The sequence below is a fragment of the Rana temporaria genome, chromosome 12 (genome assembly GCF_905171775.1).
Source record: "Rana temporaria chromosome 12, aRanTem1.1, whole genome shotgun sequence".
Lineage (NCBI taxonomy): Eukaryota > Metazoa > Chordata > Amphibia > Anura > Ranidae > Rana > Rana temporaria.
Genome location: NC_053500.1, coordinates 119485982 through 119500012, shown reverse-complemented (window position 1 = coordinate 119500012; position 14031 = coordinate 119485982). Strand labels below are relative to the sequence as shown.

At 43.3% G+C, this 14031-nt stretch overlaps 1 protein-coding gene across 2 annotated transcripts in view; it reads right to left on the bottom strand.

Annotated features, from left to right (window-relative positions):
- ITCH (itchy E3 ubiquitin protein ligase) overlaps positions 1–14031 on the bottom strand; it is an 85668-nt gene that overhangs the window by 22245 nt on the left and 49392 nt on the right. For both annotated transcript variants that reach the window (XM_040330386.1, XM_040330388.1), the window contains exons 4-8: positions 12841–12965; positions 7557–7685; positions 5882–5918; positions 4944–5095; positions 1517–1694 (exon numbers count right to left, since the gene is read on the bottom strand). In XM_040330386.1, the coding sequence (XP_040186320.1) occupies positions 1517–1694; positions 4944–5095; positions 5882–5918; positions 7557–7685; positions 12841–12965 (621 nt within the window). The remainder of the gene's footprint in view (positions 1–1516; positions 1695–4943; positions 5096–5881; positions 5919–7556; positions 7686–12840; positions 12966–14031) is intronic.

Below are 14031 nucleotides of genomic sequence, written 5' to 3'. Positions count from 1 at the left end.
CTGACTTTTTTTGGAAAGGTACTTTTAACCAGAACTGAAAATATTGGAGGTCTCTCCAAAATGGAGAGGTCCTTGCAATATACATGGTTTTATATGCACTCTCCAGCTGTCTGCGTCTCTTGCCTCCCCTTCGTTTTAGCGCTACTGCCTCACTGAAATTTGACACTTCCCTAAATGTAAGACGCCTATGTGTCTGTCAACAGGCTGCAGTTCTTCCAAACACACAACACTCCCAAAAGTGTTGGGTGCCAAAGTGACTGGCAGAGGCTGCTGTGCTGGAACGGAGGAAAGCTAGGAGTCACAGGTCACTAGAGACAAAAATACTACCTACCGTATTTAATCGGCGTATACTGCGCACTTTTCCCCCCTTAAAATAAGGGGAAAATCGTGGGTGCGTGATATACGCCGATACCCGCGCTCAGTTTGAACGCCGCAGCCGACATACACCGAAGCGCAGTACACTCTGGTACATTCGGCCAGGCTCGGCTTCGCTCGTGGTCACGCTCTGTGACGTTTATGCGCGAGAAGCAGAGCGTGCCCGAGTGTACTGCGCCCGGTATATGTCGGCGGCGGCATTCAAACACAGAGCGGGACGCAGGGATTCGACTCAGACAGTGCGGGAGAACACCACTGAGGCCGCAGAGGGACGCCGGACCGGACAAGGCCGCCAGGCAAGACACCAAAAATAAGTATTAAAATGTTTTTTTTTTTACAGGAATTTCAGGTCTACATTAGGGGTGCGCGCTATACGCCGGAGCGTGCAATACCCCGATAAATGCGGTAATTTATTGACGAAACTTGCCATTTTAACCTAGACTAACCTTTTGCTGCCACTGAAATAAGGCTTACATCAGCAGCAGCATTTTTAACTCAATCCTTGCTACTATAGAAGGCGAAGCCAGGAGTGTGTACTTCCTCGGCCAACTTTCTTGTGGAAACCTGTGCTTAGTCAGCTTCAACAGGTCAGTGCAGAATTTTGGCAATGCCGAGCTTACTGAACACCTGTGCGTGCAGGTGTGACATTCACCACGGCCTGACCAAGTGAAGTGTCTGGAGATCAGTACCTGGAAGCCACCCAGCTGAAGATGACAGCGGGGAGCTCTGGGACAGCGCAGACCTGGAGTGAAGGTAGGTATAAGTCCACTTTGGGTTCTATAAAAGGACCAGACCAATATTTCAGACACACAGATTACCGTGATAAAGGGGACCACCACGTCTCCAAAACTTTGGTCAGGTCTCTTATGGACGGTCAGGAAAAACTGCTTCATTCACATGATGTGCTGGCTTTCTCACATTGGCCATTGACTAGCCACCGTTGGCTAAGCACATACAATATCATTGGTGGTTATGAGACTGTTGTGCAGTAAAGAAACCTGACAGAAGTTCCAACTCTTTTTGGAAAACAAAAAAAGAAGTTGGACTTTAATATTTCTTCTGAAACAGGTAAGTAGAGAGAACAAATGTCTAATAGCTTATACAGCCTACAATAATGCAAACATGCAATTTATCTCCATACCCAGGCGGTAGCGCCCCTTGGGTGACAGGTGGAATCCTCTGGTTATCAATGTTGACTGGAGCTATCTGTCTGGACACGGGTACTGCAGTAGATGGTGGGTCTGTTTCAGGTGCCACACTGCTACCTGGTATGTTCACTGAAGCATCCGAGTTGTTTAGAAAGACACCATTGGGAGATGCTAGAGAAAAAAAAAAAAACAATTTCATGTAGTCCATACTACAATGAAGTTATGCATTGCGGAGGAGGTACGTATATTTATTTCAAATAAGAATAAATAAAATTATATATATATATATATATATATATATATATATATATACACACACACACTATATATATATATATATATATATATATATATATATATATATATATATATATATATATATATATATATATATATATATATATATATATATATATATATATATATATATATATATATATATATATACATACACACACACTATATATATATATATATATATATATATATATATATATATATATATATATATATATATATATATATATATATATATATATATATATATATATATATATATATATACACACACACACACATACACACACACACACACAGTTCAAATTCTCATTAGCATACAACCGGTTGGATGGTTAGCCGCTAAGGTTAAATTGTCATCCAACACAGTGGATTTGATGTGCCCTAGGATACACACAATAGTATCAGGGGTAAGAGCATACAAGTCATTTAATGTTCTAATAACCCCAATCCAATACCCTTTGCGTTTTGGGCATCTTCATAATAAGTATGAGATAGCCGTGTGGGTGGTTGTATCTGGTACCATGTGAATTCTCCCCAAGCCTGATTTTATAAAGAAAGTTTGGTGTACAGTAAACTTTGTGCAGAATAAAAAGATGTGTCACTAAAAACTTTGTGCAGAATAAAAAGATGTCACTATGTGTGGGAGAGAGCAAAAGCAGCTGACCATTCTGCAGTACATCACCCCAAAGCTCCCCAGACAGAAAGGAGAGGAAATTTATGGAAAAAGGTTTGATATCGACTGTGTGTAGGCTGTTGAAATAAACCCCTAGGTAGATTCAGCTTGAGTAAGTGTATCAAGCAAAGGTGTGGGAGAAAAGGAGATGGAAGGAGTCAAGCCCTGTGTATGAAGGGCATGGCACAGTTGGGACTTTTATGCAGTTCAACCACTCATGTTCTGCTGTATGATCATATGGTTGCTTGACTGTATTATAGCATGATTATTGTATCCTTCCAACCACAGTCTATATTTTAAAACTGACATGTATCTGTAATTTTTATATAATTTTCATACTTTTGACCTATTTTACTGCAATAAAGCCCCCTGGGGGAACCTTCCCACATCATTCTTATTTATCTTGGGGTGTAGCCCGAACTCTCTTATGTGCGTTTCCTTTTTCAGTTGGGAAAAACGACACAACCATTTAGGATCTAGGCCAAACTATAAAACGGAGGTGTTGAAAATAATGTATTGTCCCAAGTGAAACTATGCTTTGCCCATGCAGAACTATAACCTTTCATCCCCCAAGTTACTAGCCTGCTCATACACTACAACCAAGGCCAAAAGTTTTGAGAAGGACATTAAATACATTATTATCACAAAGTTTGCTGCTTTTGAGTTTTTATAGATTTTTGTCTGGCGTTACTAAGGTATACTGAAGTATATTTACAAACATTTCACAAGTGTCAAAGGCTTTTATTGACAATTACATTAAACGTGGATTATGGAGTCTTTTTCCCCCAATCATATTTACCTAGGTGGATGCAGCATCGGTTCAGATTGTATGGCTGAATTCACATTGCATTTGGACCAAAGTCGTGCAGGACCCTTTTTCTGGTCCACATTAGAATTGGATAGCATGGGTGTTCACACCCATGTGATCCGATTCCTGTCTGAATTGATAGTTCGCACTGCGATATGCAAACCAATCTGGGGGTGTCATTAACTTTGTATTGACACCTGCAGCGGTTCGCATAGGGCAGTGTGATCTGCCTGCAGGGGAGATGCAATGCTGGAACCCGTACTGGATTTGCACGGATTCTTGCATCGCAGCAGTGTGAACCAAGCCTGAATTCCAGGTCTTCTTGTACAACATCTGTACATGACCCCACAAATACTGGTTGAAAGAGCACAGATTTCACAAGACATGAAAATCTTAAAAAAAAAAAAAAAAAAAGTTTTCTTGAATGAGTGGCGGCTGTTACAGCTCCATTATTAATGCCCATGGCTCAAGAATGGGATATTAAACCAGTTAATGTAGATGTGATGGTCAGGTGTCCATAAACTTTTGAGCACAGTGTATATACTGCAACAATCCCCAGTGCCCTGACCTCCCATTCACCATGGTAGGAGCCTGGAGATATTATACAAACAGCAATAACATTATGGCCACCCACCATATTCCATCAAGGCATGGACTTCACTAGATCTCTGAAGATATGCTGTGGTATCTGACACCAAGCCGTCAGTAGCAGATCCTTTAAGTCCTGTAAGCTGCTTGGTTGGGCCTCCATAGACCTTTTTGTCCAGAACATCCCACAGATGCTCAACTGGACCTGGAAACATTGGAGGCCAAAGCAACACCTCACACGTTGTGTTCATCACAACAGGCTTCCTTCTTCCATTGCTCTATGGTCCAGTTTTGATGCTCACATGCCCATTGTAGCTGCTTTGGACACAGGTCAGCAGGGGCACCCTGACCAGTCTGTGGCTTTGCAACCCCCTGTTTTCTGACACCTTTCTATGGGAACTAGCATTAACTTTTTCAGCAGTTTGAACCATGCAGCTCTAATATTGGATCTGACTACATGGGCCAGCCTTTGCTGCCCACGTACATCAATGAGCTTTGGCCACCCATGACACTTGTAGCAAATGTATCCGTTTTCCTTCCCTGGACCTCTTTTGATAGTTCCTGAAGACTGGAAAAATCCCACAAAAGCTATAGTTCTGGAGATGCTCTTAGCCAGTCATCTACCCATTACAATTTGGCCCTTCTCAAAGTTGTTCAAATCCTTACGCTTGCCCATTTTTTTCCGCTTTTAACACAGACACATGTTCACTTACTGTCCAAATATGTCCCACTGACATTTAGATGTCATGGTAACAAGATAATCAATGCTATTCACTTTACTAGTCAGTGGTCATAATGTTATGGCCAATCGGTGCATGCGGACAAACAATGCATTCACGCTGTATTCAATCAGGCAGGCCCTTTCACCACATAGTTGTTAGGACTAAAGAAGGTTGAACAATCAGAATGTATAGTGTATGACCAGCTTTACAGTCAGGAAGCAATGTTACCAGCATAAAGTTTACCTGGAAAAAGAGAACATTGAAGCTGTGTTGGCCCCTAAATGATGGTGCCTTGCATACAAAGCCAAGACCAGCCATAACTGTCATACCTGAAATGGATGCCCTCTGAGGGGTTGGTGGAGGGGGCCGTGATGGTCTTGGGGGCCTGCTAGGTTTGAAGCCTCCATTGGACAGAGATGGTGAATTGGTGCCATTGGTTGACATGTTATCATTAGGAGTTGTACCATCGGCAGTATCCATACTGAAAAAAAAAAAAAATATATGATATGAAAACTTTTAGGTAGCACATTTATAGATTTATTCTTTAGGATCTCCTGGAGAGCCTAATAGTGACATTCCTCCACACTGGGGTGTGCCCCTGCCTTCTCCCACAAGCCATACTGACTGCGTATTCTTCAAGGAAAGACCCTTCCATTGATTTGTAATCAGTGGGGAAATTAACATAACTGAATTTTGTGGCTGTTCAATTAAAACTCACACTATAAAAACAATCACTCTGCAACAGAAAGATGTAGAAAAGTCAGGAATGGAATTGTGTCATGCGATCATGCAGGTGCCATTCACCCCTTGGCGTTTTCGGTTTGCAACAGAATCACCGATTCTGCCCGTGATCTCAAACGCAGGCTTAGGGGCCATTATTTTGAATGGCACCAAAAAAGTGGAGCAGTTTTGCCACGATTATCATGCGATTTAATGCATGGCAATCTGGCAAATAGCATTGCATGAAGCTGGTCGCCCAAAAAAAGAGCAGGATCTTTTTTTGGGTGATAAGCTTCATGCCATTTGCCGTGATTTCCATGCGACAAATTGTGCAAAAATTTAGGCAACACCGCACTGTTTTAGGTGGCAATGAAAGCAATGGCACCTAAAGCTGGATTTTGCGTTTTGAAATTGTGGGCAAAATTCTGCTGTGTTCCCGAAATGCCCAGGTGTAAATGGAGCCCAACTGATCAAAAATAGGCCTAAAACTTTCCAGTCAAGCAAACATAAACACCCAACATGTCAAAGATACACTAAAAAGACTTGCCTGGTAGAAGTTGGGTCAGTCTGAGTTCTGGCATTATCTGTGGAACCAAGTACGAAAACACGAAATATTAAAAATCAGTTGAAGGTGTACAGATACGTAAATTATAAACACAAAAAAAATAGAACCTTTCAAATGACTAAATTTCATATTTTAAAGGCTTCTAAATGCTTGCCGATTCTGATAGTTTTGTATTTCGTCTGGCGATTCCTGTAAGAGGGTTGCTAGGTACAGACTCCAATGCTGGGCACTCAACTGGTATGAGGATTGTGCATGGACTATGCATGCATTGCATGGCATGCTTTCAAGGTCCCATAGTCACTGCATCATATCATAGGCTGTCATTCCACAAGAAGTAGTTATTTTGTCACTACACTATAAGCCATCCTAAAGCCCTGGCCATGCAAGCCAAGAAAAAGGGCAAAGTGGTTATGAAAAATAAAAACCGTATTTAAAATCTTATTTATTCAAAATTATTATTCTTGAAATTTACATACAACGCTTACCACGTGTCTGTCCTGTAATGCTAGAGTTCTCTTGATCTGCATACATATGACTCGGAAAGAATTAAAGTAATCACGTGCTTTACCCATGCAGGAAAACATAGCAAGTTCACCCCAATGCCCAGCTGCACAAACCCAACTTTCATTTGCTTCCCCACCTCTTTGTTCAGCCACTGTGAGTGAAGAAAGACATCCCTTGTCCTGAGTATCTGCATTTGAACTGCTCCACCACATGCGACATTGCTCAGCCAATACCAAGCACCAGTATAATTACATGGAGCACCTTCGTACTCAGAAATACCAAGTATTTTCTTTGGCTGCCAGAGCTACACGGATTGCTCGGGAAGTGAAAGCAATCATTGAATAGCCAAAGCTATTGCTTTTGTCACTAAAAAAAATAATGGAGCTGCAACTGCTGACCTCCTGAATAGCCATTTATTTACACGACTGGCATGAATACTCTAAAAGTCACCAAGTAAAGCTGGCCATACAAAAACTATTTTGAACTGTGTGTAGCCCTGTCTGTTCAGGCAAGTATAGGCATCTTTCCGGTTATAGGGTAGATAGAATAGGCTTAGAATGGGGGGTGGGAGCAGGATTGGGTTTATTTAGGTTTCTACTGGAGTTATATTTTAAAGTGGATGTAAACCCTCCATACACCCAGTGAAGTGAACAGCCTCAGATGATACACAGAGATGAACTAAATCTCCCTACATAGGTTTTACATCTAGATCTGCTGTCTTTACATTTATATACAGTTTAGAAAGATCAGATTTTGTTAGGAGATTTTCTCTTCCTGTTTAACACAGAGTGTGATGTCGGGGCATACAGCCAAGATAGCTAAAATAATTGCTGATTGCAGAGACTCTCTGAGGTGTTTTGTAACAGGGTCAGCTCCCTGCAAATCAATTTTAGCAACCTCCCCTGACAGAAATTTCAGGCTGCTTTTATCTGATGTGTCTGAGAATTTGTCAGGAGTTATCAGGCAGATGGCAGAGGAACGGTTCAGGAGAGAGCTAAGAGACATGGCTCTTTGAAGAGAGATAACAAAACACTGCAGATATATATGCCCAGCTCAAATTTCATGAATCGGGTTTACATCCACTTTAACTTTATTCCCAACACCTCCCACCCCATACAAGCCGCTGTAATTATAGATACAATACAACTCTTACCCGATACAAAAGTGACATCACCGTTTGTTAAGATCTCCGGATCAACCTGCAGTCCATTAAGACACACCGATAAGTCACCGACTGTTTCCCGATCACCTTGTAGCTGTAAACTCACAACCACTTCTTCCACTGAGAACAAAAAAATAAATGTTTTAAATCTACAACCAACTATCTTCAAGGGGCAAAATCAGTACATGGATTCTATGAGCACGGATAGCTGTATAAAGGAAACAAAATGTGCAGACAAGCAGAAGAAAATAATTCTGGCCACTGAAGCAATGCAGCTAGGTCACCTATATGCCCCCCCGTCTATGACTGGACAATGAAACAGAAGCATCCCTCTGCTCAGCTCTCTCTTCTCATTGGTATATACCTTGCCAGCATTCGCATTCGGCACACCTGATTGGCCTACAGCTGTACAGGGGACTAGAGGCCAATATGAAGGCCTCAAGCTCACTGGATGTTTTTTTCTGCTCCTACTAGGGTCATTTGGCATTTTTTTCCCCTGCCTCTAAACACCCTGCATGTTAGCCTACGTGTTCATGCACACATAGGCGTTTAGAGGCAGGGGAAAAGAAAAACATAAAAATGTCACCGCCAGCGCATGTCCAGAAGCAGCAGGGTTTTGGTAGAAAAAATGCTTGACATGCCTAAGCACTAGGGGGCGTTTAGCACTTGCACATTTATTTATTTGAACAGCCAAAATAAATATTTATTATGGCCGATGAAATAAATTAGTGCTCAAGCGATTGATGCACCTAAACACGTTACAACTTACAAGAGTTTACAAGTGTCGAGTATTTTTTCTGCCAAAACTCTGCTGCCACCAAGAAAGGAGTCTAAAGCCTAGTAAACGCGGACCAAATGTCGGACGACATCCAGATGCGCGTATGGCAGCCGTTCCCACAGAAGACGGCTGAACTGAGCATACTTGAAATGCAGCAGCCGACCGCCTCCCGATCAGCACCCTCAGATAATGGTGGGAAGGGGTAGCGTCCCCATCAAAACACAATAGAACAGCAGGGGGGAGATCGCTGTACCATCATCGGATTGTTAGTACAGCAGCTCCCTCCAGAGCGGTCAGTTTTTTTCCCCCCTTCAACCCAGTGGGGTGTACTAGGCTTAAGAGTTCGAAAAACATCCAGTGTGCATAAGACCTTAGTCACATTTAGGCAGTTCTGTTGCATTCAGTGGCACATTTAATGATTAAATTCTTTTTTTAAAACCTACTGATGAAGTTAATTTGTAAGCCGAGTTATGAATCATGTAAATCCTGCAGCTGTAGTTTACTCTTCTGTAGCTTATCTTCCAGTGGTGTGACATCCAGTCACATGACCAAGGAAAGTGCTGACTACTGGGAAATTAGAATGATGTTATCTTAAGGGACAAGCAGGAACTATGAATAGACAAACCGAGCTTGTCGCGTTTCATAACCAGCGCTGTACATGAAACGTTTTCCTCCACGAGTCGGATAAATAGTATGTAGTAAAAGGAGAAGAAGAAAAAAAAAAAAAAAAAAAGTGGGGGAAACACTACGCATGAAGATTCAAGTCTGCTACATCAGAAACTCCATATAAATCACCCCTATAAAGGATGTACAATAATCAGTATAATTAAAAGTGAGACTGATAAATAAAAAACAGATAAAGTGCATGAACTTAAAAAAGTCCTTTAATAGTGCCAAAGTCTGTGTGTAAAACTTCCTTCCAGCGTGCCGTCTACACACTCCATGCAAAGGAGACTGAGGGGGTGATTTACGAAAAGCAAATCCACTTTTCACTACAAGTGCACTTGGAAGTGCAGTCGCTGTAAATCTGAGGGGTAGATCTGAAATGCGGGGAAGCTCTACTGATTTTATCATCCATCATGTGCAAGCTAAAATGCCGTTTATTTTCCTTGCATGTCCCCCTCAGATCTACAGCGACTGCACTTCCAAGTGCACTTTCAGTGCAATTTCAAGTGCACTTTGCACTTGTAGTGCAAAGTGGATTTGCCTTTAGTAAATAACCCCCTGGCTGTCTTCACTCAGTGCTCCTCCGTGTGTGCACACCACGACCCCCTATCCAGTTATGACTCACCATATTCCTAGATCCTGGGTGAAGTGGGTCTTGGAACGCTCATTAGGCCCCTTTCACACCTGCGGACCGTATGTCCGCTTTTTCATCTAACCGTGTACAGATGAAAAAGGGACATACATTGGTCCCTATGAGATTGTGGGGTGTTAGCGGATGAACATCCGCAGATACCCGATCTCGCCCGCTTCCGCATTCCTCCGATTCTGCAGACTGGGAAAACCCTATTTTTCCTTCCGTCTGCGGATCGGATGAACACGGACAGACTGTCCGTGTTCATCCGCTCTCCCCATAGGGGACAGGACACAGTGTGTGGGGACCGCCCTGTCATCCGCCGCCTCAGCGGGGATCAACGGATCGATCCCCTCTGAGCAAGTGGAGGTTCACTGGGTGGATCATTACTGATCCGCCCCATGTGAAAGAGCCCCTAGAAATCTTAACCATAGGTAGTGATGAGAGTACCTCCCTCCTCAGATGTAGGAGTAAACCACAAAAAAGCAGGATCATAGTGCAACCCATTTATTACAGCAACAGAAAGTATAAAATGTACCGCTCACACAATTGTGCCCAAGCCAGCACTAGCAGGATCCAGCAGTGGACCCTCTCCGTATCACCGTTCACCCCATCAACAAGATGCCCGTACGTACCCGGTCCCCGCCTCAATGCATCTAGCTGCCCACAGTGTCATTGGGAAGCGTTTACGGTGATACGGAGAGATCAATTTATCAGTCTCACTTTTGATTATTGTACACTTTCATAGGGATGATTTATGGGGAGTTTGATAATTTGAATGTTTCACTTAAAGCGGTTGTAAACCGCATATATAATTTTTTCTTTTTTTTTTACCTGCAAGGCAAAATGCATAATCAGCTAGTATGCACCGCATAATAGCTGATTATGAAATACTTACCTCAAAACGTTAAATTGTGTACATAATACATGTCAAGGGTTTACACTAGCATCTAGAGCTCACTATTGGTTGTTTATCATTCATTTGCGCTGTGTAAATTACACAGGGAAGTTGGAGGAGCAGAAAGGGTTGCCACTATAGGGAGTACCATTTATTGGGGAATCTGTGGCACAGTATAGAGATTTGTTACATAAGTCTACTACATACAAGGTGCATTCCTAGATAGAGGAGTCATCTATCTCACTTCTCCAGCCGAGCACGCTGAGAACGGGGGGGGGGGGGTTAGGGGCGGGTGCTGCTGAGTGCTATCTCACCTCTCCTCTCTCCAGCCGAGCACACTGAGAACAGGGGGGGGGGGGGGGTTGGGGACGGGTGCTGCTGAGTGCCATCTCACCTCTCCTCTCTCCAGCCGAGCACGCTGAGAACCAAAAGGAAGTGTCATCTTTCCTCTCCTCTGTCCAGCCGCGACCTGCGAACGAGGGGGCGGCCGGGCCGCTGGGGATATTCGGGGCCCCTTACAGGTGTAATGCCTGTATCCTCCTGATGGCAGCCCTGGCTGTCAATACACCCAATCATGCAGGACTATTTGAAGCACAAGACAGAACTTGTGCAGCTGTGCATTATTATGCAGTTTAGTGAACATGCATTGCAGCACACTGTAGGTGTGTGCATTGAAGTGCAATAACATTGCATTGCAATATTGTGCATTGTAATGCATGGTATGGTGTAAATAGTCCCATAGACTGACTCAGTGTTTACACAATCAATGATGAATAGATCTACACATTACTCAGGCATTTATACACTTTTTGTGGGCATACTTCAGATTATATATATATATATATATATACACACATACACATACACATATACACACACATACATACATACATACATATACACACACACATACATATACATACACACACACACACACACACACACAAAAGATAATACAAGCCTACCATCCCAATAAAAAAAGCACTCAAAAAAGGTACACCACACACAACCCAGTTGTTAAAACGTAATCCATCGTAGCTGATAGGCAATAGTATGATGTCTAGGGAAACCATTACAACTCCTTTGGTCTCAGATTAATTTCCTTTTTATTATGGACATGTAAAAATGGGTAAATATTTTTAATTTATTTGAAGTACGTGTAGCGCTCACCCCCGAAGGAGCCGCTGGTTGATTGTGGGATCGGCCTACTAAGTTACCCTGGCGGTGTCTAGGGGTGTAATTGTGAGAACAGCGGAAGTGAGCGAAGGTCCAGACATCCAATAAAGAGTTTTTTCAATGCTTTATTGTCCAGGCCAAACATGGCCAACATCAACATAAATTGGGAAGGTCAAGGTTGACGAAGGAAAGAAAGAGAACCTTGCGGTATCAGGCCTGGATATCAAATGGAGCAGTCAGTACTGCTCTGTATAGTACCATTTTTTTCTGTAACTCGTCGCCACTCTGCGTGGGTAAAGTGCCGCTGGACAGACCCCCATGACAGGCCCGGCACCCGAAGTGTCACTCTGAACTAGCTGGGAGGAACAGGTCTCTCTCACAGACCTGGCTCTAGGGCCTCTGCCACAGGCCAATTTCAATAAAGGACTTAGGTGAATAAGGAGAGAGAAACCTCCCAGTAGACTTTCCTATATAGGGCCCCGGATGACAGCAAGCATACCTGTCAGTGGTCCCGACACCCGATCCCAGACTGGGATTCTCTCAACAGGCCTTGGAACACAGCGAAGCACTGGGGTCCCCTTTTCCCTCAGGATGAGGTCCGATGCAGCTTTCAGCTTTGGCCAGGTGTGCCGCGCCGGCGGGGTCCATGGATGCGCGTACCCGCGAAGATTTCTTAACACATGACCCCTGTCACAGATATACTCTCCCCCAGCATGCCCCGCGAGGGAAAAACTCCTCTAATTGGCTGCTGGGGAAAACTTGCTCTGTCAGAACCCCTCTGGCGCCAACTGCTGGCCAGGGGTGGCACCGCACCCCCTGACCACAGGACTGACCCAGTGGACATTTCTGGAATGACAGAAGTCCCAAATTTAGACAAACACCGAACGGGAGCAAAGTAACTCTCCCATTCCCCACTAACTTTAGCGTAGTGCCCATGCTAAAAGCAAGGGGGCGCTACATACATTTCATAAATACACCATCCAAAATAAAGACTGTTGTCCACAGCAACTTAATAGGGTCCGACTTACAGCATTATAGGGCAAGCTATAAAATGTGGAAAGGGTGAATCAGACTGAGATCTCTACCAGACACATTTTGCACATGATCTGTAGGGTCTCATACTCACATTTCATGTTATTTGCAAGCAGGGTCTCATGCAGGTTCAGGGATGCGCTACCAAGTAAAGCATCTGATTTTAGAGTCTGGTGACTCCACACCCGAAAATTTAACACACTGAATGGGGTAACAATCCTGCAAAACAAGAAGAGAAGGCATAAACCAAAGCAGTTATCAGCAGTTTATAGTAGTTGATGATGCATCATTATAAATATAGCAGTTATAAACCGTATATCAGATACATTGATAATACAGGTTAAAGTGTACAAAGTTTTCTACCAACCAGTCACTTTGACATGTTTTACGTCATCGTCACGAGGCGCCGCCTCCAGCAGCAGAATCCTAAAATCAAACATTTCTGAAAATTTTGGTTGCCTGCATCTCTCATAGCACACTGTGGTTTCTCCTGCAGGCCTCGATGTCAGATAAGAGAGTAAGGAGGTAATGAGTAGAGGCTGGTGGGCAGAACTACAGTGCAGTGGTGGACCACGCAAAGAACACACCCAGTAATGTGTCCAACATCAGGTTACTGCTGGAGGCTGTAGCTCTTGAAATGAGGATTTCCCAAATGCATAAATAGCAACGTATTAAAAGGTATGTAAAGCCTAAACTTTTTTTAGGGTTTGGATAGAGCAGGGAAAAATGAAAACCGTAATTTTTGTTTTGTGATTCGTATCCTATAGGGGAGATTTCCCTTCACTTCCTGTCCAAAAGACATAACAGAAAGTGAAAGGAAAGGTCTCCAAAGTGAGGTGACATTCCCTCTTAGGTGTGGGATTAATAAAAAAAAAAAAAAAACCTAGACGATTCCTCCATCCATTCTATACAGCACAGACAGGTGCATCTTCCTTTGTGGGAGGAGCCTGAGCTGACATCACCCGCCTGCTAGAGCTTTGGACAAGTAGCGGTGTTTGTAACTTGATGTGATAAGCGCTCCGTTTCTGAATATATGCAAGTAGATTCAGTGTCTTTATCCAATAAATTATACAGTACTGCACTTTTGGAGGCTGTGCTTTGTCTCTTGCAAGATTTAATGCCGGAGAGGAAGTGTTTGATGCAGTCCCCCACTGGCTTAATGTGCAAACACCTTGCTATGGGGGCACCTGAGCCAAGCCGCTGCTCTGTGTCTCCATTCAGACATGGAGCCGTGGCTTGGCCCCGCCCCCTCTCTCTCTCTCTCTCTCTCATTCGCTCACTAACA